The following is a 27,537-nucleotide window of genomic DNA, read 5'->3' on the forward strand; positions in this document are numbered from 1 at the left end:
ATGCTTGTAACCCTAGCAGTTGAAAGGCTGAGGTAAGGACTGCAGCAAGTTCAAGGTCAGACTGAACCTCACAGCAAAACCCTGTCTCGAAAAACAAAACAAAACACAACCAATACCTCAATGAAGACAGACAATCTAATTTTAAGGAATTTTTGTGTGATTTAGATGGATATGAACTGATATTTCTCTAAGGAGATATATAAATAGCCATTTAAACCATTGGGATAGTTATAATACAAAAAAGGAGAAAAATGACAAGTATGCATAAGAAAATAAAGGACTGGAACCCTCAATACACAGCAGTGAGGATGTAAAATAGTGCAGCCATTTGGAATACAACTTGAGCACCTCTCAAAATGTTCTACATAGTTAATTTCACTCTGCAATTTACCTGTAGGTGTGTGCTCAAGAGAATTAAAACATATACCCACACAAAACTTGTACATGAATGTTCATGGCAGCATTAATGTAGTATACCTACGTGGTTGAGCATTATTTAACTACATGAAAGGAGTTCTGATACATAATACAACATGGATGAACTTTAAAACTATTAAACTAAAGGAAACAAGCCCCATACTTTGTGATTCCACTTACATGAAATGTCCAGAATAGGAAAATCCATAGTAAAACAAAAGCTGTGTTGCCAGAAGGCAAGAGGAAAGGAAAGTCACTGCTAATGGATATGTGGTTTCTTTTTGGGGTGATGAAAATATTTTGGGTTTAGATAGTGGTTGTGGTTACATAATATTGTGAATATACTAAAAACTATTGAATTGTATGCTTTAAATGGGTGACTTGTATGTTGAGTGATACCTCAATAAAACTATTAAAAATGTAACACCATGTTTTCCCTGATAATCTCTCATCTTTTTTGTTTGCTTGTTTTTGTTTGTTTGACACAAGGTCTCACTGCCCAGGCTGGTTTCAGACTCAAATGATCCTCCTGCCTCAGCCTCCTGTATAGCTGGTTCCAGGGCATGCGACACCATATTCTGCTCTTACAATTTCTCATCTTTAAGAAAATTTCTCATCTTTACTTATATGAGGCAGTACAGATGCAAATCATAACATTTACAGATTTCTGTAAACAGCAAGGTAAGCAATAAATCTTTTAACAATGGTCACCTTTTCAAAGCATGCTATATCAACAATGGAGGATTTTTCAAAAATGCTAAGGAACAAGGACTAAAAAAAAAGTTTTCCATCCTGACTTTTCATTTTTCTATCTTTATTCCTTCTGTGTTTACTTTTCTGGAGCATAATATCAAATTTGTCACAAGCATACCAAAATTTTCCAATAATCCAATTAAAATGTGACCATCTAACTGCAGATATATTTCATAGCTAATCAGTGCAAATATAATATGCTGATGATGCAGGTTCTCAATTGTCAAAAAACTGATAGGGAAATACTCAATGGGCATTTTCATTAAGAACATAAATCAAAGCTTACAGCAGTTGGAGGCTATCATACCTGGGTATCATACATAAATAGCGAGTCAATTTCCCAAGTCTAACTTTTTATCACAAAAGTAGCTATTTTAAAAATTATTATTCCAACTCTCAGCACGTATCATGGGAAGGCTGGATTTATGCTACCTATAATCAAAATACGTTTATATGTTTTGTGACACACCCATGACTAGAAGAAAGTCAATGAGTAGGCTACAAGGATAAATTCTTTCTAACCTTTGGTTAGCCGGTGTCAACAGAATAAATGCTAATCTATTAAGATTGGTTATTGGGTGGTTGGATGGTTAAGCATTCATTGTGTACCTGTTCCATGCAATGGCAATATACAAGGAGGCCCTGAAAGAAGAAAGTCAGTTTTCCACCGTATCTTTGAGGTAAATCTCTCCATTTATTTTTTACATCCATTTATACATTTGTTATGTATATTATTAAATTCTTCTATAAAAGGTTGCCCTGAACAAGTAATTAAATCTTGTTCCCAAGCAAAGATAAAATATGCAACTGACAAGGAGAATGAATCAGTGCACCATCTAGGTAGTGACGAAGGCTAGAGACTTGCAGAGCCTTCAAATCCACGCCCACAGTTCGCGGGAAGCACCTTAGAGTCAGACTGTGGACAAGAAGGCGCGGCGCAGCACACGTAAGAACAAGTCCCAGAATCCCACTCGGACTCCAGATCCCAGAATCCCGCACCGCAAAATCTAACCCGGGTGCCAAATAGGCTGACCGCGGACGCGACCAAATTGGAAACCGGGTGAGATGCTACTGCATGTGCCCCCTACCATTTTTCCTGAAGGGAAGGGGCTTCTATAGAAATGCATTCGTGAATTTCCTATCACAAAACCGATTAAAAACCCGAACGCGGACCCACCTGGTGTTCGGACGAGCGGCTCACTCTCCCCTCCTACCCGTTTCCACCCCGGGAGGATGGTGCCGCCCGGCTCCGGGCTCCTGCAGCCCGCTGGAAGGTAGCGCCCGCCCTACCCTGGAATGTGAGCCTCGGAAGCGAGCGAGTGGGCGGGGCCGCGGCGGGGGGGGCGGGGAGGAGCGGTGGGGACGGCCGCGGGGCGGCTGAGGGCGGGGGGAGGAGCCGCACCGTTGGGGCGGGCGGGCGGGCTGGGGACCCTTGGGTCGGCGAGGCGGCCGGGCAGGTAGGCGGTTGGTGACCGCAGCTCCCTGGCAGGCAGGGGCGGCCGAGTCCTCCGCGGCGCGCCCCCCGCACCCACGGGCTCCCGCTTGTAGGCGGGGGAGTGAGGAGATGCCGACCCAGAGGGACAGCAGCACCATGTCCCACACGGTGGCGGGCGGCGGCGGGGACCATTCTCACCAGGTCCGCGTGAAAGCCTATTACCGCGGGTGAGTAGGTCGGGTCGGGTCGGGGCGTGGGTGGGCGCGGAGGGGCGCCGGCTACGCTCGACCTTAGGGGGAAGGGTGAGGGACCGGCGGGCGTCTCGGGGAGGGGTGGTGGTGGCCGAGCAAGGGGGCTGGGATTCGAGGGGTGCCCCGGGTGTGCTCGGGGCCCTGGGGGGTCGGGGGTTGGAGGGGAGTCCTGAAGGAGCCCGGGGGTAGAGAAGGTGCACCGGTGGCGGCCGGGCGCTCGCCTACGAGCGATTCGCAGGGCTTTACGTCACTCCTCTGGGCGTGCTTGGGGTCGGAGTGGACGATTCCGAGCGGTGCCTCAGTGAGCTCAGCGTGCTGCGGTTTAGAAGGCAGGGCGCTTCACTTAGCAGGCCCCTTGGATTACCGACAGGCCTAGGATCTGGGTTTAAATCAGGTTTATCTTTGCCGTGGAAGAGTACGTGAAGCGTATTGGACTGTGGTCAGGTTGTCAGTATCTTGGACGTAGGGATTTTACCTTACAGTTGCTACGTTTTTGAGGATATGCATTCGGTGCTTTTCTATGGCCTTAGCAAATCCGTGAGCTAAAATTTTGCCAATTCTTTCATCAGTGTTGTTTCACAGGCCATCCGATAGGGTGAGATACTGTGTTGTGGCAAGGTGATAAGAGAAGGAGGCACAGCTTTAAATTGTTCTCTAAGTGAAATAGATCACCATCCAAGCTTAAATATCGAATGGTTTCTCTTATACGAGAAATACAAGTATAAATAAAAGATAGACAGTAGTAGACTGGGAGATAGGTCTTTCACAAAAGGGAAAGAGACAGATGAAAGGGGGGAGGAATGGGAGAATAAAAAGATGGAAAAAATTAAGACGTGTTGTGTATAAGTACCAATTCCTCATGATGAACTTAATTATCATTTACTGCAAACATGCATTAATAAAAAATTAAAAAAATAAATTTGTGCTCTTATTACCTAAGTTATAACTGCTGTCGTTACCAGAAGTAATACAGTCATCTTATCATTGTGTTGAGTCGCATGTTGTCATCAGTGATGTATTTACTCATCTTCCTTTGAATTCAGTTGTGGTTTGAAATTGCTTTGGGAAAACTACTTTTAGGAGCGTTAGTAAGATGTAAGGTTTGTGAGCGTGAAAGTTGAGACTAAGGATTAACAGAAAACCCATCTGCTTTGGCCTGTTTTATTGCTTGGCTAAGCAGACATCAATTGCTTCAAAAAATCCTCAAGGACTACAAGGTTGAAACTGCAGTACATTAGCATTCCTGAGAGGATCAGTGAAGATAGCACACTCTGCAACTGCTTCTCTTGTTTTGATTTTAAAGGAAACATAAGCTATACATGTCCTATGGATTAGATGTAAGGACCTACTAGTTTACTACCTTGAAACTTGTGTCTTTTGTAAGCGTGACTGCGTTCGGGAATAATTTATAGATGTTTACATTGAACAGTATTATAATTGATTTTACTTAAGACACAACTAAGAGAGGTTTAGATTTAAAACAACACCAAGAAATGGATTTTTTTGTTTGTTCCCAATTGTCATCAGAGCTGTTTTGGCCGTTTTTGGCTCCTGATCAGCTGTGAACTTTACAGTATGAGAGAAAAACTTCCTTTTGTTTTCATTTTCTTAAAAACTTTGTCCACAGTTTAATGGATAGTTCATTTTAAATGTGTTCTGTTTTTATAAAGTTGACAATCCATTAATAGATTTTTGGCTGCTAAACTATTCTCTAGTTTACCTTTATAGCTTTTAATAATTTAAATTTCTTGATGTATTGTACTTAAGTACTCTGTTAAAGGTGTTAGTGCTTCATCATTTTTTAGTTTGACAACTGTAAATAAGCCAAAATAAAAATTTCCTTTGTCCCTGCCTTCTGCCCATTTTGTGGTATTGAGATCAAATCTAAGGCCTCACACATGCTAGGCAAGTGCTCCACCACTGAGCTACATCCGCTGTCCAGCTTATCCTTTGGAAAGAAATCTGTATGTTGTGCTTTAGGAATACAGTACTTGTCCTACAGAGAGTCTTTGGACTTAGCACTGCAAGTATTATTCAAGAGAATAAGGACATACAGCTTTTTTAGTGTTTGACTAAACATCTTCAAGACGGGCGACTTATTGTCTTTATTCGTTTGTAGCTTTCTGAGACAGGGTCTAGCCATGTGTTCAGGCTGGCCTTGAACCTGCAGCAATCTTCTGGCCTCAGCCTTCTGGAGTGCTGGGGTTATAGGTATATGCCACCACCCCTGATTTGTTTTTTAAAATTTAGGAAATTATGACAGGTGTGGTGGCATATGCTTGTACTCTGTGAAGGGGGCTGAGGCAAGAGGACTATAACTTCAAGGCTAGCATGGGCAACATCAGAACTCTAAACTGTACCCATGTCCTTTGAAATCAGATTGAATTAAAATCATGTTTATTAACAATAAACTGCTGTTTGTGTTGTTCCATAGTCAGCTGCTCATTAATGTAGATAAAACAAAGATGAGTCAACAATAGTCCATAAACAAGTTGGCTAATTGGAACACCTACTGAATTATTTTTATAGTAGAAAAGGCTTCTTTTTTTTAAAAAGCATAAAGACAGTATTCATTTAACAAGTTTCTTTTCTCCTCAGATTTTGTGAATGACTGTTATCACACATAGCTTTTCCCATATTCCCTTCTAACAGTATTTCTTTTCAGTGAATATCGAATCTTGGAATATCAAGATTTTTTTTTTTTAGTGAATAAATTGCAGTCTTCTTTCAAATATTTATATACACGTGGTCTTAAAGTAAGTTGTTAGATGTAACAGACGTTGGGTTTGATTTGTTTCTCTAGTTTTTAAGTAGGGAGTAATAGCCCCGAGGATCGCTGTTACTGGAGACCAGCTAACACTGCCTGCCTCACAGTCAGTCCTCTTCTTTCCCCAACATGGGAACTTCCGGGTAAGGGCTTTCTTCAGCTGTTACCTAGTGGTGTTAGTTTAGAGGAAGAGAAACAGGTTTTGTTGGTTAGTGATTGATTGCCATTGTATGTGCTTATCCTTATATAAAGATGCTTGGTATTATGGGAGATAATTTAACTAGAGAATGCCTGAACTACTACTCGTTTCTTTGCATCATGTATGTATGAAAAATTTTTCAAAATGTCTGTAAAAATACTTTTGTTTATTTATTTATTTTTGTCTTTTTCTTTTTTCTTTTTCTTTTTTTTTTTTTTTTTTGTCTTTTTCCTTTTTATCGGTACCGGGGATTGAACTCATGACTGCCTGCTTGCAAGGCAGGTGCTTATGCCGCTGAGCTAAATCCCCAGCCCCTGTAAAAATACTTTTGAAACCACTGTTGTTGAGCCCTGATAACAGTCCAGAGGATTCCTTCTTTGCACCTATAGAAATAAAAGAAGTTAACTTTTTGCATATTTGTAATGCATAACTGGTTTGGTAAAAAGATGTGTTGGGTTTTTCTTAATGTGAATATGATTTGTCCAGACTTGTTTTTATAAGTATTGCAAAATTATTTTAACAATATGCTTATTTTAGTAAAGGCTCTGAGGAAATCAGAATAGTAGCTTGAAGCAGAGGTTGGGAGAATGATAGCTGTCTGATCCTGAAAACTTCTGGCATAAACACAACCATACAGCAACTGAGGTAGAGCTTGGCAGATAAAGAGAATTTGAACATGCCGGCCTATTGCCAAACAGAAAACAGCCCTCTCAGAAATTTGCATTAGATAGTATGGAGATAAATTGCTGGTGAGAGTGAGGACTGAAGTTTTAAAGGGTTGGAGAAAGGCTGGTAAACCCGGAACTAACTGTGGTGCAAGATAAAAGTTAGAAGAAGCAGAAGCTGGAGAAGTAGGGGAGGAAGAAGGCAGCCCTTTTCAAAAAAAATTCTCCCTAGAGGCCTTGTTTCCTGCCAGCTTTCTAATGATACTCCCACACCTCTGTTTAAGGCAGCTTGAGTGTTGTGTTGTTTTTTCAGTCAGGGTCTCCCTAAATGCCAAGTTCCCCAGGGTGAGCTCCAACTTGTAGTCTTCCTACTTCAGCCTTCCAGAGTGCTGGGTAGTGTCTTTTTTTTTTTTTTTTTAATGGTTAAAATGAACCGAATTAAAACATGAATTTAAAATTTCAATTTGGCTTATGATTTCAAATATTCAGAAATTATTAAAACTGGGTTTAATAAATATCACTGACGCCTATTATAATCCAGGCACATGGTGCTATCCTGGGCACAGTGTATAAAGGTAGATGATGCAAGGCTCTGCCATTGAAGAACTATCCTGAAGGATTTGTAGAAGAAGAGCTGTGTAAGAGTTACAGCATTTGGCCTGTGTGTATGTGTGTGCATGTGTATAGTATGTATAAGGCACAGGAAGGGTGGATATTGGAGAATAATGTAGCATGAGGGAAACCTTCCTAGATGATGACATCCTTGTGGCTTTTGAAGGATGGAGAAAGTTGGAGATACAGTTCAGTGGTACAAGTGTGAGTTAGATTTTTAAGCATCTCTCCCTCCTGCCCAAAAAAACCCCAGATAAATAGAAATGTATTTGGTGAATGATGATGTCATTGCAAACATTGAACAACTGCACAATTAGGTGGAAGAATTAAGGTCAATTTGGTTGTTAGTCTCATTTTCATCCCATCTCAGAATATGAAGTGTGAATACTGATGAGAAATGAGGCTAAGAAAGTTCACAGGGGCTAGACAATGAGGACCCTCAAATGTCATTTGATTTATGGAGTGTAGTCCAAGGAGAAGAAAAAGAGGATGAATTAAGGGGATGAGATGATATGAATTAAAGATTTGTTGTCTGTCTGGGGAGAGGAATCTGAAAACTCAAATGTTTCTTATTTGAGAGAGGCCGAGAATATAGAAAAAATAAAAAGATTTGTAAGAGAAGGCAGTTTGCTACCTGAAAAAATTTATTTTTGGTTCTGAGTGCTTTACATGAAGCGTCCAATATCTGGAAGTAACTGATCATTTGTTATGTGCTCACTCTTATGTTGCAGGCATTGTGCACTACCTCTAATTAGTGTAGCGATGTGGCTGAGAATGATGATGGAAACAAATGCCATCTGTGGCCATTAAATACAATCACAAAGACAAGGCCTAAAATTAAATTTTAAACATTTGGGAATAAGAATTGGATGTGATGGTACAACCCTATAATCCTATCACCCAGGTGATTGAACCTGGAAGATAGTAAGTTCCAGGCCCACCTGGGCTACACATTATCTCAAAAACAAAAACAAAAAAAGGAAAAGTGAAACATTCCTTCTGTAGTCTCATTTGCCCACTTTCTGTGGACTACCATTGTTAACTATTTGGGATATTCAATATCATATATTGATACATTTCTGTAAGTATATTTCTATATAAATAGTGTTATCTTCAGATAAATAGGCATATTCTTTTATTTTTTCTGTAAATGGATTCATATTTTTATATATGCCTCTACTGCTTGTTTATTTTTTTCATGGTCATCTTTTCATGCCAAGATGAATAAATAACTAAATCTTTCTTTATAGTTAGTATCTAGTATTTCACCATATTGTTATACTCTATTGAATCTTTTTTCTTATTGATGAACTTTTAAATTTGTTCTCATTAAATCACTATTTTAAATAATGTTTAAATGTAAGAAAAATCCTTATATTTAATATCCATTCTTAAAACATGTCAAAGAGATTCTCATTTTAAAATTTTATGTTGTCCTTCTAAATACATATTAATTTACATGCTGTGCAACAGTATATGAGTGAAACTTTCCTTATGCTCACATTATGTGATAAGTCTTTTAAGTTTTTGACTATTGAATTGGCAAGAAATAGTGGCTTTGGGGAGAGTCAGTGCTGGGGATTGAATGTAGGGCTTCGTATATGTTAGGCAGGTGTCATACCATTGAGCTATATCCCTACCCCTGTAAGTCTTTATAAAATAAATTATTGATCATTTATATTTTATCTGGATTGTCTTCTGGCGTTTTACTCATATTTTTGTTGTGATATTTTTCTTATTAATTTTTTGATGGGCATTGACATTTTGTCTGTTGAAATTGCCAGTACTTCCCAATCTGTTGCTTGTCTGGAGGTTTTCGTTTTTATATAATCAAATCTGTCCTTTCTATTTTCTCTAACTTCTTGGTTTGAATGTATTTCTCACCTAAAAATATTCTACTATTTTCTTTTTTTGGAACCAGGGCTTGAACTTAAAACCTCATGCTTACCAAGCAAGTGCTTAAGCTGCTGAGCTAAATCTGTGGCTATTCTATTTTCTATTATGCAGTTTTAAAAGTAATTATCTATTTGATAAATCTGTGATTTTATTCAGTCATTTGTAGTGTTCTAATATAACTTATTTTAAAAATTTTATTCTAATACTATTTTTGAAGAGTTCATCTTGTCTCTACTTACTCGAAATAATTTTATATACTGTATTTCTCATAATGCTCATAGATACTTTGTATTCTATTTCATTAATTTTTTGTGGGGGGAGAGGACAGATTTGTTTTTGCACATACCATCATTGGTTTATTATAGTTAATCTTGATACATAGTGCAAAGGCACCATTTCATTAATTTTCTATTCCCAAATTCTCTTTGCTTTTTTGGTGCATTTTCTTGCTTAGATAAACTTTAGGTTTTTGTAGGTACCACATATCTCTCATCCTAGTACTTGGGAAGCTGAGGCAGGAGAATTGTTGTAGTTGAGTCCAGGCTGGGCTACATAGTGAGTTCAATGCGAGTCTGGACTATGTAACTAGACCTTGTTTCAAATGAAAAACAACCCCCCCCCCAAAAAAAACCCCTTTATTGGCATTTTGAATTGGAGTTCTGTTGAGTTTACAGATTAATCTGAGAACTGATAATTCTGTATTGAATCTAGCCTTAAACATACGTAGTATAAAGTATAGATACATATTTGTTCATTTCTTTCATGTTTTCAGTAAGATTCTCTAGTTCCTGTTCTGTACATTTTCCATGTTTCCTGTTCTTTTTTTTTTTTTTTTTTGGTACTTTTGTTGCTTTTGCAAGTGGGATCTTTTAGTCTTACAAAATTATGACTTTTTTTGTGTGTTTCCCTGGATGCTCTCAGACTCTCCTGAGCTCCGGTGATCCTCTTGCTTCATCCTCTGAGTAGCTGGGATTGTGTTTCTCACTGCTATGCCTGGCTTTGTACTACCTATTTTTGTATATTTAAATTGAATGGCTGCTTTACTAATAATTTCTTAGTTAACCCTTAGAATGTGTAAATAGATAATGCTATTTTATAAGTAACACTTTTGCCTTTTTTCTGCATCTTACTTTTCTTAAAACATTTGGCTAGAATTTTCTGAACAGTGTTAAAGTATAGCAGTGATCTTTCATCTAAATGAAACATAGTAGTGAAAAAGTTTTATGAAGTATCTTAATACTCAACCATCTTATCTCTTTGAAATATATTAAAGAATATACTCTTTTTTTTTGTCTTTTTTATTTTTATCAGTACCAGGGATCGAACTCACGACTGCCTGCTTGCAAGGCAGGTGCTTATGCCGCTGAGCTAAATCCCCAGCTCCAAAGAATATACTTTTGTAATGTAATGATCCTACATGTTTTAAGAACTGGGATAAGTGTTTTGCACTTTTTTCCCTCTCATTTCTGGAGACCGAACCTGTGACTCTTACCTGGAGCTATATGCCCAGCCCTTTTTAAAATTTCAAGACAGGGTCTTGTTAAGCCACTGAATTGTCCAAACTAGCAATCCTCCTGTCTTGTACAGTGCTGGGATTATAGTAGGTATGCATCACCATGCCTGCTTTTTGTTCTCATTTTCATCAAATCTTTACAGTAATGCTCAGAGAAGATACCGTTATCTTCATTTTATAAATAGTAGCACTGAGGCTTTGCAAGTGACAATAGGAAACTAGCTCTTAAACTTCAAAGAAATTTTTCTTTACTGTCGTCATGGGGCTTATTACATTGCTTTTTAAAATTTATTGTCAAATTTATATTTCATTCTTGTTTTTTTTAGTTCATTTGGTTCATTTTAAAGAAAAAACAAAATTTCAAAACAAGATAATTGGTGGGTGACAATGGTTAATACATTGCATATTGTTATTTTTAATTTAGTCAGAGTACAAGATAAAGGCATTTAATTTTCCAAATAATATTAGCACAAATCTTCTTCAGTGAACTGAGAGAAATTAGTAGTATGAATATTTTGTGAGTGTGTCGATATATGTATATGTGTATATGTATATATATATATATTTGCTTTTCCTTTCTTCTTTTCTGCATTCCCCCATTCCAGTTTGTTTCTTTCTTTTTTTTTTTTTTGGTCTTTTTCCTTTTTATCGGTACCAGGGATTGAACTCAAGACTGCTTGCTTGCAAAGCAGGCGCTTATGCCGCTGACCTAAATCCCCAGCCCCTAGTTTCTGTTTCTTTTTGAACAATTTCTTCCTTTTTTACAATATGTATTGTACATTTTGGATTTTATTTACTCTTTCAGCTTCTCACACTAGGAAGCCGATATAATGTTTGCACATGTGCATCTGATTTATTTCCCTTATGAGTATGGTCTCAAGTTGCATGCTTTTACCTATAAAAGTTTACAGTTTTATTGTTCTTTGTGGCTGAGTAATACTCCATTGTATAAAAAGACCATATCTTTTTTATGCATTCTTTGGTTGATGGGCTTTGGATTGTTGCCAAAACCTAGCTATCGCGAATTGTGCTGCTGTAATCACGGGTGCACATAAATCACTGTGGTGTGCCATGTTTTTAAGTCTTCTGGAAAGATACTTAGAAAAGGAATAGCTGGGTCGAAAGGCTCCTCTGGTCCTAGTTTTTTGAGGAATCTCCACACTGGAATATAGTATACCAGTCTACTCTCCCCCCAACAGTGGAGAAAGATTCCTTTTTCCCCACAACCCCTCCAGCATTTTTATTGGTTGATTTCTTGATAGTAGCCATTCTTTGTGGTATGGATGGAATCTCAATGCTGTTTTAATTTGCATCACTCAGATGAGCAGTGATGTTGAATGTTTTTTCATATTTTTATTTGCCATTTGTATTTCTTCATCTGAAAAGTATATATTCATCTCAAATGCCAATTTTTGGCAACTTCAAATCTAAGAGGTCTGATGTTTTTGAGTTCTTTATATGTTTTTTTTTACTTTATTTTATTATGTTTTTATTTTGAAGAGAAATGTGACAAAACAAAATAGAGTCAGTCAAAACAAAAGGATGGACAGAGTACATGACTTAAAAGCAAAATATAAGGTGATCAACAGTGATTACTATAATGTCTCTTGCTATGTTCAAAAGAATTCCCCATACCATCAGCTATAATAAAATTGAACAAAACAGTACAGAACAAAACCACTAAACCTAAACATTGGCGACATTACAGGGCTTCAGAAGAAGATAATAGTCAAATCAGAATGGGTATCATAGTGAATCTTATTAATAAGTCTTCAAAGTAGTTGGCTATACCCTCAGACTTGATACTACTAAACAAAACAGAATAGAATAGAATGAATCAAAACAAGACAGTGAAGGCAATACAGGGCTTCAAGTTAATAGGAAATCAAAAATGGTTACCGTAATATATCCTGCTATCTTTGGAATAGCTGTCCATGCCATCAAATCTAATACAAATAAACAAACTGGAACAGAATAAAACTAAACAGAATGATGACAACAATATGGGTTTCAAATCATGATAAAAGATTAACAGTGGCCGCTGCCTTCCCTTTTTAGACAGTTCCTCCCCTTTCACTTTCCCAGTGTGCATTGTACATTTTGCATCCCACTAACTTCTTTAGTTTTTAGATTAGGGAGGTAGCCCACTATTCACCTAAGTGATTCTGAACTTTTTTACCCCTGAGCATGATCTCAAGTTGTATCCATTTACTGTAAGAGCCTCAAGGTTTTCTTTCTTTATAGCTGAGTGGTTTTCCATTGTATAAAAGTATTATGGCTTTCTAGCCAATCTGCAGCTGATAGGCAAACTACCCTCACTTTTTTCTGGTTCCCTGTCACACAGAGCATTGTTTTCTCATCTTTGACTTTCAGTCTATAAACCCTCTTTTGGGTTAGAATTTCTCATTAGTGCATATTGATAGACCCTATCTTCTGATCCACTCTGCCTGTGTTTCTTTTTATTAGTGTATTGAGGTCATCCATATTAGTGATTATTATACCAACCTTCTCTGCCTCATTTCTGCCATGTTATTTTTCGGCCGTTGGTTGTCTACTTTTCCCCTACATTCCACTGTCTGCCCCATTCAGTGAGCCCCCTCTGTCATTGTTCCTGAAACCATAGTCTTTTTTTTCTCTCTCTCTCTCTAGAATGTCCTTTTATTTTTTGTAGGGTTGGTTTGGTGGTCATGAACTCCCCCAGTTCCTCTTTGTCATGGAAGTATCGTTTCTCCATTAATTTTGAGACATAGTTTTGCAAGGTACATCAATCTGGGTTGGAGGTTATTTTCTTTCAGGGCTTGAAATACTTCAGTCAAAGCTCTTCTTGATTTAATGAAATACTTCATTCCAAGCTCTTCTTGATTTGATGGTTTGTGTCGAGAAGTCTGTTGTGATTGTGACGGGTTTTCCTTTATAGGTGATCTGTTTCTTTTCTTTGACAGCTTTTAATATTCTGTTCTTGTGTTGAATTTCTGGGATCTTGATTATTATCTGTGTAGGTGTAGATCTATTTTGGTTATAGCTGGCTGGAGTTCTGTATGCCTCATATATCTGGATATCATTTCCTTTTTCTATGCTTGGGAAGTTTTCTTTAATTATTTCTGTAAATAGCCTTTGTATTTCATTTGTGTTTACTCCTGTTTCTTCACTCACAGTTTTTATTTTTCTTAAGTTATAGATGCTCTTGTTATCTTCTAGCCTTTGTATTTTTCCTTCTTGGTTCTGTTATTTTTTTTTTTTTTTCAGAGATCTTTCCTTTTGCGATTGCAAGCTGCAAACCTGTCTTCAAGGTTTGATAGTCTATCTATAGTTTTTTTCAAGCACTTTTGCCAGCTTTCAATGGAGCTTTTAATTTCCTGGTAATCTATTTGAATCTGTTTCATGTTTCTAAATTTTTTTTATATTATTCATTGAAGTTTTCTGTCCTTTTTCTATGCTCCTCTATTTTTTCATCTGTGTCTTCTTTAGAAGTGCTTAGCAATTCTTTTATCATGTTTCTCATATTTTCTTTTATCTGTAATAGTATTTCTGTTCTAAGTTCTTTATAGCTTCATGAAGTTGTTTCTTTATTTCAGTAGCTGTTGCTTTAAAAACTACAGGTGTGCAACTCCTGATCAATTCTGTGTTTTCATCTGGACCAGTAGTACTGCTTGGGTTGTAGGCAAGAGACTGCCTTTTGCTTCTTCCTCTTGTCATGTTGCTGGTTTTTTCTGGAACCAGTGGGTAGTGGGGTCCTGGCACTGCCTGTATTGGTTATAATTATTTTGAAGTATGTTGGCTAGGTATTTCTGCTGTTTGCTGCTTTCCCCAGTTTGCTGGTGGCTACTAGAGTGTAAGCAGGGGCAGAGCAGGCTGGCCCCTCATTTCCGAGCTGGTTAACCACAGGGAGCCTTCACCGAGTGTGCCTGGCAGGTGAGGTTGGTTAGGGATAGCTTTAGGGAAAGTTGGCAGTGGCTGTGGACTGTGCAGAGGGGCGGAAGTCGGTCCAAGCAATTTCTACCAGTCTGCTCTGAGCTAGGAGTGGCTGAAGCCACTGCAGTTCTGTCTCCAGGCTTATCCTGCCCAACTCCAAAATGGCACCTGGCCAATCTCCCTCAGGAAATCTGAGGCCCACACACTCACCGCCAGCCAGTGCAGTTCTCTGGTCTGCTGCTTCCCTACATCATTGGGCTTCCCTGCCAAGGCCTTCAGGCTTGCTGACCTTCTTCTTCTTCTGCTTCTTTTGCTTCTGCTTCTGCTTCTTCTGCTTCTCCTTCTCGTTCTCCTCCTCCCTCCTCCTCCCTTCACCTCCCTCCTCCTCCCTCCGCCTCCTCTCAGTGGGCTTCAGTTCTCACTTTAATTTCTTCGTGGGTTGAGGGGACCCACTTATTTCCTTCTTGTCTTCTCCAGAATGCTATATTCCAGTATCTGGACTGTTTCTCTCAGAGAGGCTATTTACTCTGCTGCCATCTTCTCAGACTCATGGAGTTCTTTATATGTGGTTAATGGTAATTCTTTGAGGAACAGCTGGCAAACATTTTCTCCCACATTGTGTATTATCTCTTCACTCTGTTGTTAGTTTCTCTTGCTATGTCAAAGCTTTTTAATAGATGAAATTCAGTTGTGATAGTTTTAATAGATGAAATTCAGTTGTGATTCTTTGTGATAGTTCCTGATCTATCAAGGTTTTAATCCTACCCCATAAAGTCTTTGCCTACAGCAGGGTCTTCCACAGTCGTACCTATTCTGTCTTTCAGCAGTAAAACAGTGTTTCTGTTTTACTATTTTGACATTTGATCGTTTTGAATTTAGTGTATGGTGAAAGATGTGGGTTCACTTTTAATCTTTGGCATATGCAGAGCCAGTTTTTCCAGCACCATTTGTTACAGAGGCCGTCTCCGATTGAATGTGTTTGTTACCTTTGTCTCAGCCATCCAGGATGCTGAGATAACAGTCATGCATCGTGGATGGCTGAGACAAGCAGAGCACAGGGTGGAGTCCAACCTGGCAATGTAGTGGGACCCATAGTGAATATCTGAAAAAAAGCTCTGAGGATGTAGTTCAATGAGAAGATGGATGGGTTAGGCTCTAGGACTTCAAATGTAAAAAACTAATAGATTAGATGATTGATAGATAAAAAAGATACATAGATACTTAGATAAACAATAAAAATAAGTAGCCACTGATTGATTTAGTAAGAACACAAAGATGGATTATAGGATTTTATTAGAAGGGAGACTCAGGTTGTGGATTTGAAGACATAAACTCATTTTCTTGGTATATCAGTCAGTGTTTACTAGAGAAACAGATATAACACAATATATATCAGGTCCTGACCTAGATCCCCCATCTCCCAAACTAGTGTACGGTGGAGGTTAAATAAAAAGAGACAAATCGTATGTGTTTTTTTTTGTTTGTTTTTTTTTTTTTTTTTAGGGCTCCATGAGGGTAAAAACACTTTAATTAAGCTCGCGACTCCTAGGGTTAAGACAAAAAGTTTTCTGAATCAGTCCACTTCTATTAGGACCAAGGACAAAAGGTGGAGAAACTGAGGAAAGTGCAGGCAATGAACAGGACCTTGGGAGTCATTTTAAGGAGGTCTCCAAGTAATGAATCAAGTCAGTTTAATAGCACTGTCTTATCATGAAGACATGGTAGAAATGAGACTGTAGGAGTAATTTTTGCAGCTGTAGTCTCTATCTTGTTAATTGGGGTTGGAGCCAAGTGTCCGAAGCTGTGGCCTTATCTTGCCCTTTGAGGCCACTACAGGCCTCAGCCAGGGCCAGTGATTCATAGAGGTTCACTTACTATAAATCAGCTCCCGTGGCTAGGCAAGGGGCCTGGGCCTAGGATAGACTCACAGACAAACATAGAAAGCCAATTAGTAAAATTTAAATCCTGCTCAGAGCTGCTTCATAGTGGTCTCCAAAAAATATATACAAGTATATAAGAATTTACAAGATTGGCTTACAGTGGCTACCTACAGAGTAGGATGTGGAAACATGCACAGGACCTAACTGCACACTGGAGATTGAAAGATTCAGTCAAAGGTCTAGAGCCCACTGCTGTGTCCCGTGGAGTCCGTATCAGGAGGCCAATGGATATGCAGTGGAAGGCTGAAGAGTCTGCACTGGAAATAAGAAGATGATGTCCAAGTTGAAGGTGAAGACTAGAGCTCCTCTGAAGAAACAATAAATCTTCCCCTTTATCATCCACGTGACAAGCTGCCCAAGGATGGTTTTGAGCCAGTATAGTTGATCGTTTCTTACTCAAGTTAACACACCAGTATAGTTGAACGTCTCTTACTCAAGTTAACACAATCCATCAACCATGATATTTGGGAACATGCCCAAAGAGAACTTGGGACCCTTGGTAATAGGTATCACAATCTAGTAACAGCCATCTCTGAGCTTACTTAACCAGAGACAGTTAATAGCAAGCAGGCTGAGCTGCTTCCTCACTTGGAGAGGCGTTAGCCTCAGGGCCTCATGCAGGGAAGGCATCTTTGAGATACTGAGGGGATGGTTGACTCCACCCATACCCATCAAGCAGAGTTGCAGGAGATACCTAAACCTCAGAACTTTGTAGTTTGGTCTGAACTTTGGTGTGACATTCTCCTGGTGGTCACTGTTTGGCCACTGTCTTTATGTCTCCCCACTGTTATACCACAGATAGGAAATCACTCAGCTGGAGGCCTTGCAGAAGTCTGGCCAGTGTGGCGAGTGCAGGCAGTCAAGCCAGGAGCTCCTGGTGCCAGCTTTCCTGGGCAGCCAACCTTTCTATGAACCCTCCTTCCCAGGCACATCCAAGGCCCACATCACTGCTGACAGGCCTTGATGCTGGGAAAAGGATTGTGTCCTCAGTGGCAGTGTGACTGGGCCACCTACAGCCCCGAGGCCTGGGAATGTCCTCATAGCTCTCTCAGCTGCTGTACCTGTGAGCAGGGCAGCGCTCTGAGACCCCGCTCACTTGTCTCTGCGGGAGGAAGCGGCATCTCCCGGCAGTTGCTCAGCGGCCCTGGCCCTCCAAAGGCCTGCTGCAGTGGCTGTGCTGTCCCCACTGATGGTTCTGCAGTGGCTGTGCTGTCCCCACTGATGGTTCTCCTTCCACACAGGGAGGCTTTGTCTCCCTACCACTGACTTTTTCACCTTGGGCAGAGCCCTTCATTATAAAGGTGGAGGGTGTTTCTAAAAGCAATTTGTTTTCAGGAAAACCTTGTATTTAGAGTATTTAGCCAATAGGCAACTTAAAAATCCTTTTAAAATTTTAGGTTAAACTATTTGTAAATTTGCCAGTTTGGGAATCTTTGTAGTAAAGCACATTATAATCTGTTGAAAACCAATGGCAAAATAATTTGGTGTTTATGCTGAAGTTAAGCCAAAAGAAAATCATATACTCGTAGTCAGTCTTCTACCTTTAGAATGTAATGTTTTCATTTTGCTGCTCACTTCGAGCTTTGTTTTTGTAAGGTTCCAGTGATCATAGAGTGTTAGGAACATGGTGTTTTCTCAGAGACATGTTTATATAAAACTGCCTTAAATGCTTGGGCTCCTGGAACTTAAGGAATGGTAGATACAGTTCCTTTATTGAGTTTCCTAAAGTTGTACAGATTTTAAAGATTACACAGATGTTTTAAATATATATATATATATATATATATATATATATATGGTTATTTTTAGCTGTTGAAAAATAAGGTTTCTAAAAATCCTTACAGTTGTGTAAGTAATATATGTACTTACATATATGTTTTAGTTCCATGTGGAATTTAATAAGGAGTCATATTTGATGATACACAATACTATTTTTCCCCTTGCATTTAAAAAAGATAACTTCAAAATTGTTCTTTGCCAGCGAAATTCTGTATAAGCCTGTCCTTTTCTTCTAATTTAATTCCAAATATATTTTCCCAACACTTATAGCCTTGTATTAATAACCTTAAGGATGCCTTAAAAGAAAAATTACTTTAGGACAAGCAGGTTCTCTTTGAATCTCATTAGAAGAACTGTTCTTAAAATAAAATTTACAGCCATTTGATTTTCTGTTTTTAAAATAAAATTTAAAGTCATTGTGTTTACATTTAATTTGAAAATAAATTTCATACAGTTTCTTTACATGGTAGAGAAATTCATAATCTGTATGATTTGGAAGTCTCGCTTGTAATACAAAGTACGTCTTTTACCAGTGTTTTCTTCCCAGCTTCCAGTTCTGCCACTGACCATTTTTTAAATTCTGTCATATCGTTGAAAGATTGGGAAATTAGCAAAATATTCTTCCTTGACTGTGTTTAATTATCCTTGTTTACCTTTATAATTTAAGTAATGTACCTTTGAGTTTGAAAAAAATAGCATAAAGTTTACCTTGTTATTCACCTTTGAGTGTGCACTTCAGCAGTGTTAACCCTGTTTGTTGTACAGCAGTCTCTAGAACTTTGTCTCTTTTACAAGACTGAATCTATGTCCATTAAAAGAACCACTCTGTTTCACCCTCTTCCTAGCCCAAGATGATCATTCTACTTTCTGTGTTGATGAATTTGACTACTCTATAAATAGATGTTATCAGTGGGATCAAACAGTATTATTTTTGTGTTTGCGTGTATGTGGTTGTCTCATTTTAATTAGCATAATGTCCTCAAGGTTCATCCATGTTGTAGCAGCATGTTTCAGGATTTCCTTCCTTTCTGAAGTTGAATAATGCTCCATTGTATATATACTATGTTTTATTTATTTATCCATTTGTGATTGGACAATTGGGTTGCTTCCAACTCTTGACTGCTGTGAATAGTTCTGCTCTGAACATGGGAGTGCAAATCTGTTTGAGATCCTGCTTTCAATGACTTCCATGTAGAAATTATGTTTTTAATTATTTGAGAAGCTTGTGTACTGTTTTCCATAGTTCAGAAGCCATTTTACATTTCTATCATTAGTGTACAAGAGTTGCTATATTTTTCACAGCAGTACAAAGAACAGAAAGAACAGAAATGTATTTCTTATGCTTCAGAGGTTGGAAATGGTGCAACAGACTTTTTGTTGTATCCTTCAGAAGAAATGAAGGCTTGGTGCTTGGGAATGGAAAGACAAAAGAGGGCTTGTGTTAGTTTTCTGCAACTCTTTTTAAAGCACTGATATATTCATGAGGGCCAGCTCCTCATGACTCAGATCACTTCCCCAAAAGCCTGCCTTCTCAGTACCATCATAGTGAGAATTAAGTTTCAATATGTATCCTTCAGGACATATATTCAAGCCATAGCACACCCTTAGGCAGCAAAAACAAAACAAAATATAAACAATAACAAAAAGACCCTCAGGCTGTCTTGAAGTCTCAACAGAAATGTCAGTTCATCAGAAATATCAGGAAGTTCTGGGGATGAGATGACAACAGCCTTCCAGAATTGCATCTAGGGCCATTATAGTTCTGTAATCGGCCATGTGTGCTGCTCCAGGAAGAGAGGTGTTACCACAGGTGTGGAGTCAGACCTCTGAAGGGGACTGCTAAATGAAGCTTGTCTAAGGGGCAACACTATGGTATAGAGATAATGAATTTTGCATTGCTGGTAAGACTGCCAGAGCACAGTGTCCACCACAAGGTTCGTTCATTTGGATTTGAATTTCTGTTCATTTCCCACTATGAGACTTTGGCAAGTATTCCTTTGTGCTTTGCCTTTTAAGTCTATAAAGTGAGATTCAGTGTACCTAGTTTGACAGTTAAGGTTAAGTGAGATAAGGCTTGTCTGAACACCTGGGATGTAATCAGTATTCTGTAAGTATTTACAAGTAAGGAACAAATACAGCAGAAGTACTTTCTCATCAAATTGCCTCCACTGAAAGAAAAAACAAAGATGCATCTGCTGAAAGATAGGCATTTCATAGAAAGTAATTTTTTTGTATTTAGCCAAGTGATATGTGAGCCTCCATTGTGTTAGTAATTATGTGAATATGGGTAAAAGTCCACGAGTTTTTGTTTTCTAGTTTATAATTTAGTTAAGGATGTTACCAGTATATGATGAGTTATATAATAAAAGATATGATACACGTTGGACAGGTTTAGAATTACAGACCGTAGAACTTGTGTAGTTGAAAAGTTTAGTAGCAATTGCTGTTGTAGTGTCTATTACAAAGTAGTTTTTCTGGTTTCCTCTGTTAAGATTAAACTTCAATCAAGATTTTAATGTGTGTCCTTGTGAGCAAACCAGCTGCCTTTACTAATTTACGTTGGAATTGTAGGATCACAGTTGAAAGTACAAGTTAGAATCAGATTATCAAGAGTTTTAAATACTACACAGTTAAAATTAGAGATTTAGTAGTTCTCTTTATAGAGATAATAGTTAAAACATTGAACGTGAACTAGGTTTGATAGTGAGAATGAATAAATGAATGTGAGAGAAATTATAAATGATAAAGACAAGCAGGCATGGTGACACATGCCTATAATCTCAGCACTTGGGAGGCCAAGGCAGGAAGGAGGATCACTGAATTTGAAGCCAGCTTGAGCTATAAAGTAAATTCAAGGCCAGCCTGAACTGCAGAGTGAGACTGTCTTGAAAAGACCAGGAAAAAAAAAATAATGAAGAATGTCTTTTGTAGGACACAGTGATGCAGCTTAATCTCAACTGCTCATAATACTGATGTAGAACAATCGTGAGTTCATAGCCAATTTGGGCAAGCTAGTGAGACCCTATCTCAAAATAAAATATAGATAGAATTGGGGATATGGCTTAGTAGTTAAGTGCTTACCAAGCATGAGGCCCTGGGTTCAATCCTTAATACTGTACTGTTCAAAAAAAAAAAAAAAGCATGTCTTGTGATTGAAGTTGGCATAAGTGTTTGAATGGGCGGCGGGCCAGGGAAGCATACTATTAGGAAACCAACACAAGAAGCAGGAGCAAAGAGGAAAAAAAAAGTATATATATGATACTTAGACTGATAACCCTCCTCCCCCAAAAAAGACATTTGATTGCCTGCTTGGCTGTCTGCATACTTCCATAGTTTTTGAAGACTTTCTTTAGTTCTATGAGGAATACTGTTGATATTTTTATTGGTACTGCATTAAATCTGTGTAACAGTTTTGTAAGTATGGCCAACTTGACTATATTGGTTCTACCAGCCCAGGATCAGGGGGTATGTTTACAGTATTTATTTATTTATTTATTTTTACCTAGGCTGGTAGATTTTTTGTTCTGTTTTGGTTTTTTGTTTCTTCAGCTTCATTGACTGATACTGGATTATTCAGGATTTTTATACCTTCCTGGTTCAGTTTCGGTAGTTTATATCTAGGAATCTAAATTTTTTTGTAATTTTCCATTTTATTGAAGTACACGTTCTCATAATCTTGTGGATTAGTGATGTGTGTGTTTGTGATCATTTTGAGTGTCTCTGAACCTTTTTCTAACCTTCTCTGTTATCCTTTCAAGTGATTTTGTGATGGATTGTGCCCCTTGCTCCTCACCAGATTGGCTTCGGAGGACTTGGGAATTTTGTAGGCATTTTGTTGCCTTGTCTTCTCACATTTCTATTATTTTATGCTGAGGTTTGTGGATACTTAAGGCCTACCAGTTTTGTTGCTAGTGTAGAGGTCTTTTTAGTTGCTTCTCAGTAATGTACTTAGGGCATGGCTAGATATAATAATCCTTCACCGCCCGTCTCAAAGATTTGACCAACTTGGTTAATTTGGGATGAAGTATGTAATATAATCAGCTCAGCAACTAAGTTCTCTGGGAATGTATTTTAGTATTGTTAGGTCACAAACAAATAGGTAAAATTATGTGACTGTTAAGATCAAGTAAATGAGCTACAGTATTGTTGTCCAAAATAAATTGGATATTAATATATACATAAGAACCAATTGTGTACCACCCTTCATCCTAGAGAAAAAAATCCACAGTTACGGTGTAAACATTAAAACAACTCAAGTACTGATTTACAGCTAATACTAAATGCAACAACTATTTCCACTAATGGTGGAAAAGAATTCAACAATAATTTTACAGAGTTAAACTATTGGAGCTAGGGATTTAGCTCAGTGGCATAAGCACCTGCCTTGCAAGCAGGCGGTCATGAGTTCGATCCCCAGTACCAATAAACAAACAAAAAATTACAGAGTTAAACTATCAAAAAATTAACAACTTTCTGGTTATACTATTAAAGATATTGGATTTTCTAGTGGGAAAATGCAAGAGGAAAAATTTAAAACCTTTAAACTATGATAGGAGGAGGAAGGATAAGTGGAACAAAGGGTCCTATTGTAGAGTACAGGAATGTTTATAGAATTAGATAAGGGTAAAAGAAAAATGAATGAGAGATAGAAGATAAAAAAGAGCGAGCAGAAAGGAGTTATATAGGGTCTAAAAAAATTGAAGGGAGAAAAAAGGAAAAGGGAGAAAATAAAGCAAAAAAAAGAGGAAAAAAGTTAAAAGCAAGGAAGAACAACAAAGGCAAATTTCCTAACTCCCAATAAATGGGTGAAGAGGAAAGAAAAGAAGAGGACAAACAAAGAAACCAAACTAAAACCAGTCTACACACTAACAAAAAGCAAACCAACAAAAAAAAATTTCTGTGATTTGAACACATGGTTTTATTCCTGGATTCACTGTTTTAGGCCAGTGTCCAACTGAAGGACATGTGTCTGCTCATGCTGTAGGTAAAGAAGGCAACCAGAACCTCACACCCATGCTGGACACAGGCTCCAGCAGGCAGTAGGATTAGGAAGAGGTCATCTGTTCTGAAACAGTCAAATCCAGAGCAATTCAGGCTGAGCCTGTCCTGTGGACCATGGGATGAGGCTTGTGTTTTCAGTTTGAATGCCCTAGGGGATCTGTAGCCAGCCTCACCCTGGTTCCTTGGCTATGACTGTCTCCTATGGCTGTCCCTTACCCAGTCATTGCAGGAATAATACAACGTTTGCAGCCCTGAGTTGAAGTTGTCCTGCGACTGCTCTAGTTCTTGGTTCAAACAGTCTGCCTCTCCCTAGAATGGTATCCAACCAAGCACTCTCTCCAAAGGGTATGGTGGACATTTGGGTAGTCAGTCACCAGCGTTTGCATCTCACAGCACGCATTGTAGGTTCCACTGCTGCATTTCTCCCTGGGAGCTAGGAGCTGGGGGAAAGTGCAAATTGTACCTTCCCTTTTTTCATGTTATATTCTGTCTCTTCAGTTTCTCTGTAGGTTTTAATTTTCCCGTCAGATTCTTCCTGATTCCTAGGAATCTGTGTGCCTCTTTTTTTTTTTTTTCATTATCAAGTTCTTTTTTTTAATGTGTAGATTCTAAATCTTGGATAGAATGAATTGTTGTTGCTTACCACTCTACCATTTTCCCAGAAGTCTCCTTTCTTCTTTCGGTAAATGCTTACTGTTTGTTCTGTGTTAGACACTGCATTGGCTCCTAAAGAATATAATTGTTAAAAAAATGTTCCTGCTTTCAGCTTCACCGAGTTTGTATTCACAGACAGTAGACTATAAACATCTGTTTATCAGTCTAGTGGTAGGAGAACTAAGGTGGTCAGAGCCATTTCACACAGTGTCTTGTCAACCCTGGTAGGAACTTTGGGTTTTACTCTGCATGACAGGAGAGGCATTTGAAGAGTTCAGACAGAGGAAAGATGTGAACTACATTAATTTTGTAAAACCTTTAGAAAAGAGTCTAACTTAGGAATCAATAAATAAATGCTAAATTAAAAGTCATTCAATGTGTCCTGCATTTAAAATGATCACTGTGGCTGCTGTGTACAGATTAGGTCATAGGGAGCCTTCTCATGACTCCTTGGAGAAAACCCCTGCCCTCTACTTTAAAACATTACAGTTTTAAGACTTAGAATAAATAAAATAATATCTTTGTTCAGAAATGCTCCTGTTCACCAGCAGTTTGGTTCATAAACAGAAGTGCTCAGCAAAATTTTGTTTCCATTTGCAAACTCCACATTGAATGGTGAACACAACTATGGCTCTCTTCCCTGCACAAACACACCCAAATGTGGCCGTGTTCTCTGCTGTGAAAGGGTGGTGATTTCTAGTTGAGAGTGTGATCTCAGACAGATCTGTGCACAGTTGTGGAGCTTTTTCATGTTGTTTATTGTGGGGTTTGTTTATCATGTTGTTTATTTTTTTCTTTTGTACTGGGATTGAACTCATGACTTCACGTTTGCCAAGCAGGCACTTAATGCTGCTGAGCTAAACCCCTGGCTTTTGTGTTTTTTTTTTTTTTTTAAAGCATACTATTCAGTCCAGCATGGTTCCAGAAAAAGTACAGAGCAGTAAGGAAGGTAACAATAATGTGCTGAGTGATAATAAAGGTAATTAGAATATGCAGAGCAGAGACTTCTGGGAGAACATGATGGATAGATAGCAGCAGCTTTGGAGGCTCTCTGAGAAACCGCACTTAAAATCCAGGAATGGTGCCGGGCAAGAAGTCTTAAGCAAGGGGAGATATACTTTGCGGACCCAGGAATGAACTAAACTAAGAGAAGCCAACTGGAAACGCAATCCCGGTGATATAACAAGAACAGATAAGGTCTCAGCGTGAAAGCTGGGGCCCGCGCCACTGGAAGCCGCGATTTGAATTTCCTGCAGCTACTGCTGCGTCCTAATCAGCACGGCAAGGAGAGAGGCGTGAAAGCTCTGAGAGTGGGAAGCGGTGAATGGAGTTGAGAGCGGGACTGGCGGGGAGCCCTGCATCAACCTGCGGTGAGTGAACGGATCGGGGACCCTTCCATAGAGTAGGAGGCTTCAGCAAAGGACGTACTGGGACCGGGCAGACTAGCCGGAACAGGGCGCTGCAGTGACTTCAGTCACATATCCCCCTCTCAAGTGGGATTGGTGGGGAGTGCCTGGCTTAGGTGACGCCACTGACTAAGACCCAGTAAGCTAGCCCATACCAGGTCCCAGTGCCTGGAGGTACACTCTAGCAGTGAAGCCTTCGGTAGGTTGAGCTGGAGGGGCAGGCCCAGCATAGGCTGCCCAGGTCTGTGTCTCCTTAGTACACTGCAGTGGCCAGGAACACCTAGCCGGCACAATTCAAACAAACTGTAACCGACAAAGAAAGAAACTGGGCCTCCTATATACGCTTGTATAGTAGGAACAAAAAATAATGGGAAGAGGAAGCAACAAGAAAGGGTCCTCGGCCCCCAATCCTGAGAAACAATATCAGACACGGCACCAATAGACATAAAGCGCTATCTCCAGAGCCTCATAGACGAGTTCAGGAATGAAGTTATTAACGACCTGAAGCAAGATATAAGTAGAATAGTTAGAGAAATGCTAAGCACCACTCAAGAAAAAACAGATGGTGGGATGGAAGAACAGAAAAAAAGGGGAGAATTGTTTGATGGAGAAAATAGAGAAAATACAGAATATATAAACAGGTTCAAAGAGATTACCAGGAAACTAAAAACTATCGAAAGCTGGCATAACAGCTTGAAAGAAACTAAGGATAGACTATCTGAACTGGAGGGCAGATTTGTAATATGGGAGCATGAAATGAAAAACTTCTTAAAAATAACAAAAACCAAACAGCAACAATACAAAGGCTAGAAGATGATAAGAGGATCTATAACTTAAGAATTAAGAATATAGGGGCTGGGGGTTTAGCTCAGCGGCATAAGCGCCTGCCTTGAAAGCAGGCAGTTGTGAGTTCAATCCCTGGTACCGATAAAAAAGGAAAAAGACAAAAAAAAAAAAAAAAAAAAAAAAAAGAATATAAAAGAAGTAGGGACACAAACAAATGGACTACAAAAGCTACTCACAGAAATAATCCAAGAGAATTTCCCTAATTTAGCAAAAGGTAAAGATACTCAGATGTATGAGGCATACAGGACTCCAGCCACCTACAACCCAAACAGAGCTACACCCAGGCATATAATAATCAAAATTCCAGAAATCCAATATAAGAACAGAATATTAAAAGCCGTCAAAAGATAAGAAACAGATCACTTACAAGGGAACACCCATCAGAATTACAGCAGACTTCTCGGCACAAACCATCAAATCACGAAGAGCGTGGCGGGAAATAATTCAAGCTTTGAAAGATAATAACCTCTAGCCAAGATTGGTATATCCTGCACAACTGTCCCTAGAAATTGATGGAAAAGCAAGGTGCTTTCAGGATAAAGAGGAACTAGGGGAATTTGCAAACACCAATTCAAATCTACAGAGTAGTATTGCAGGATATTCTAAAACAGGAAAATACCAAGATTCTAGTGGAGAAAACAAGACATCATACTAGCTAGTGCTGATTTAGTATCATCTTGTTTTTTTTTTTTTTTTTTTTTTTGTCTTTTTCATTTTTATCGGTACCGGGGATCGAACTCATGACCTCCTGCTTGCAAGGCAGGTGCTTATGCCACTGAGCTAAACCTCCAGCCCAGTATCATCTTGTTTTGAAGTCCCATCAAACTTGTATTCTTCTGGCTCCATCAGTCTTAAAAGGTTGTATCTTATTGGATTTTATTATATGTGATAATATAAGCAAAAACTTTTATAGACAAGGAGATTATATAGAAACCATTGTTCATTTTCTGATAATTGGTTCTAAATACCCTGTAATACTGTCATTCTCTTGAATGGTTTTATAATGTCTTGATATGTTTGGTGCTACAGTATACGAAGTTGTACTCAAAGATTTCAAGGAAAGAGACACTTATGGTAACTATTTTTATGTCAGGATGTCTTGAGGTGAAACACTATTTTGCTTAAATGGTTATGTTTTGATCTGCACTGTTCTGTTGTTATGCTCTCTCTTATCTCAATCCCCCTTTTTTTTTAAAAAATTATTTACTTTTTTATTTTTATCTTTTTAATTAAGGGAAAAATAAAAAATAGCAGGATACATTATAGTAACCTCGTTTGATTTCCTATTAACTTGATTTGAAATCCTGTATTGCCTTCACCTTCTTGTTTTGACTGATTTTCCCCTATTCTGCTTTGCTTGATAGTACCAAGTTCGAAAGTATAAGTAACAACTGTGAAGACAGTAAGATTCATTATGATGCCCATTCTGGTTGACTATTATCTTCTTCTAAGTCCTGTAATGTCTCCAATGCTTTGGTTTTATTCTTTACT

General features: G+C 38.6%; 1 protein-coding gene across 3 annotated transcripts in view; it reads left to right on the top strand.

Annotated features, from left to right (window-relative positions):
- The first annotated feature begins 2,580 nt into the window (after window positions 1–2,580).
- Window positions 2,581–27,537, top strand: part of Prkci (protein kinase C iota) — a 71,793-nt gene continuing 46,836 nt past the window's right edge. For 2 of the 3 annotated variants that reach the window (XM_063227147.1, XM_063227149.1), the window contains exon 1: window positions 2,581–2,832. In XM_063227147.1, coding sequence (XP_063083217.1) covers window positions 2,735–2,832 — 98 coding nt within the window. In that variant the 5' untranslated portion in view covers window positions 2,581–2,734. The remainder of the gene's footprint in view (window positions 2,833–27,537) is intronic. The other variant, XM_063227148.1, reaches the window with a different exon arrangement.

Source organism: Cavia porcellus, unplaced genomic scaffold (assembly GCF_034190915.1).
Source record: "Cavia porcellus strain 051 isolate PalLab524CR breed Dunkin Hartley unplaced genomic scaffold, mCavPor4.1 scaffold_17, whole genome shotgun sequence".
Classification (NCBI taxonomy): Eukaryota; Metazoa; Chordata; class Mammalia; order Rodentia; family Caviidae; genus Cavia; species Cavia porcellus.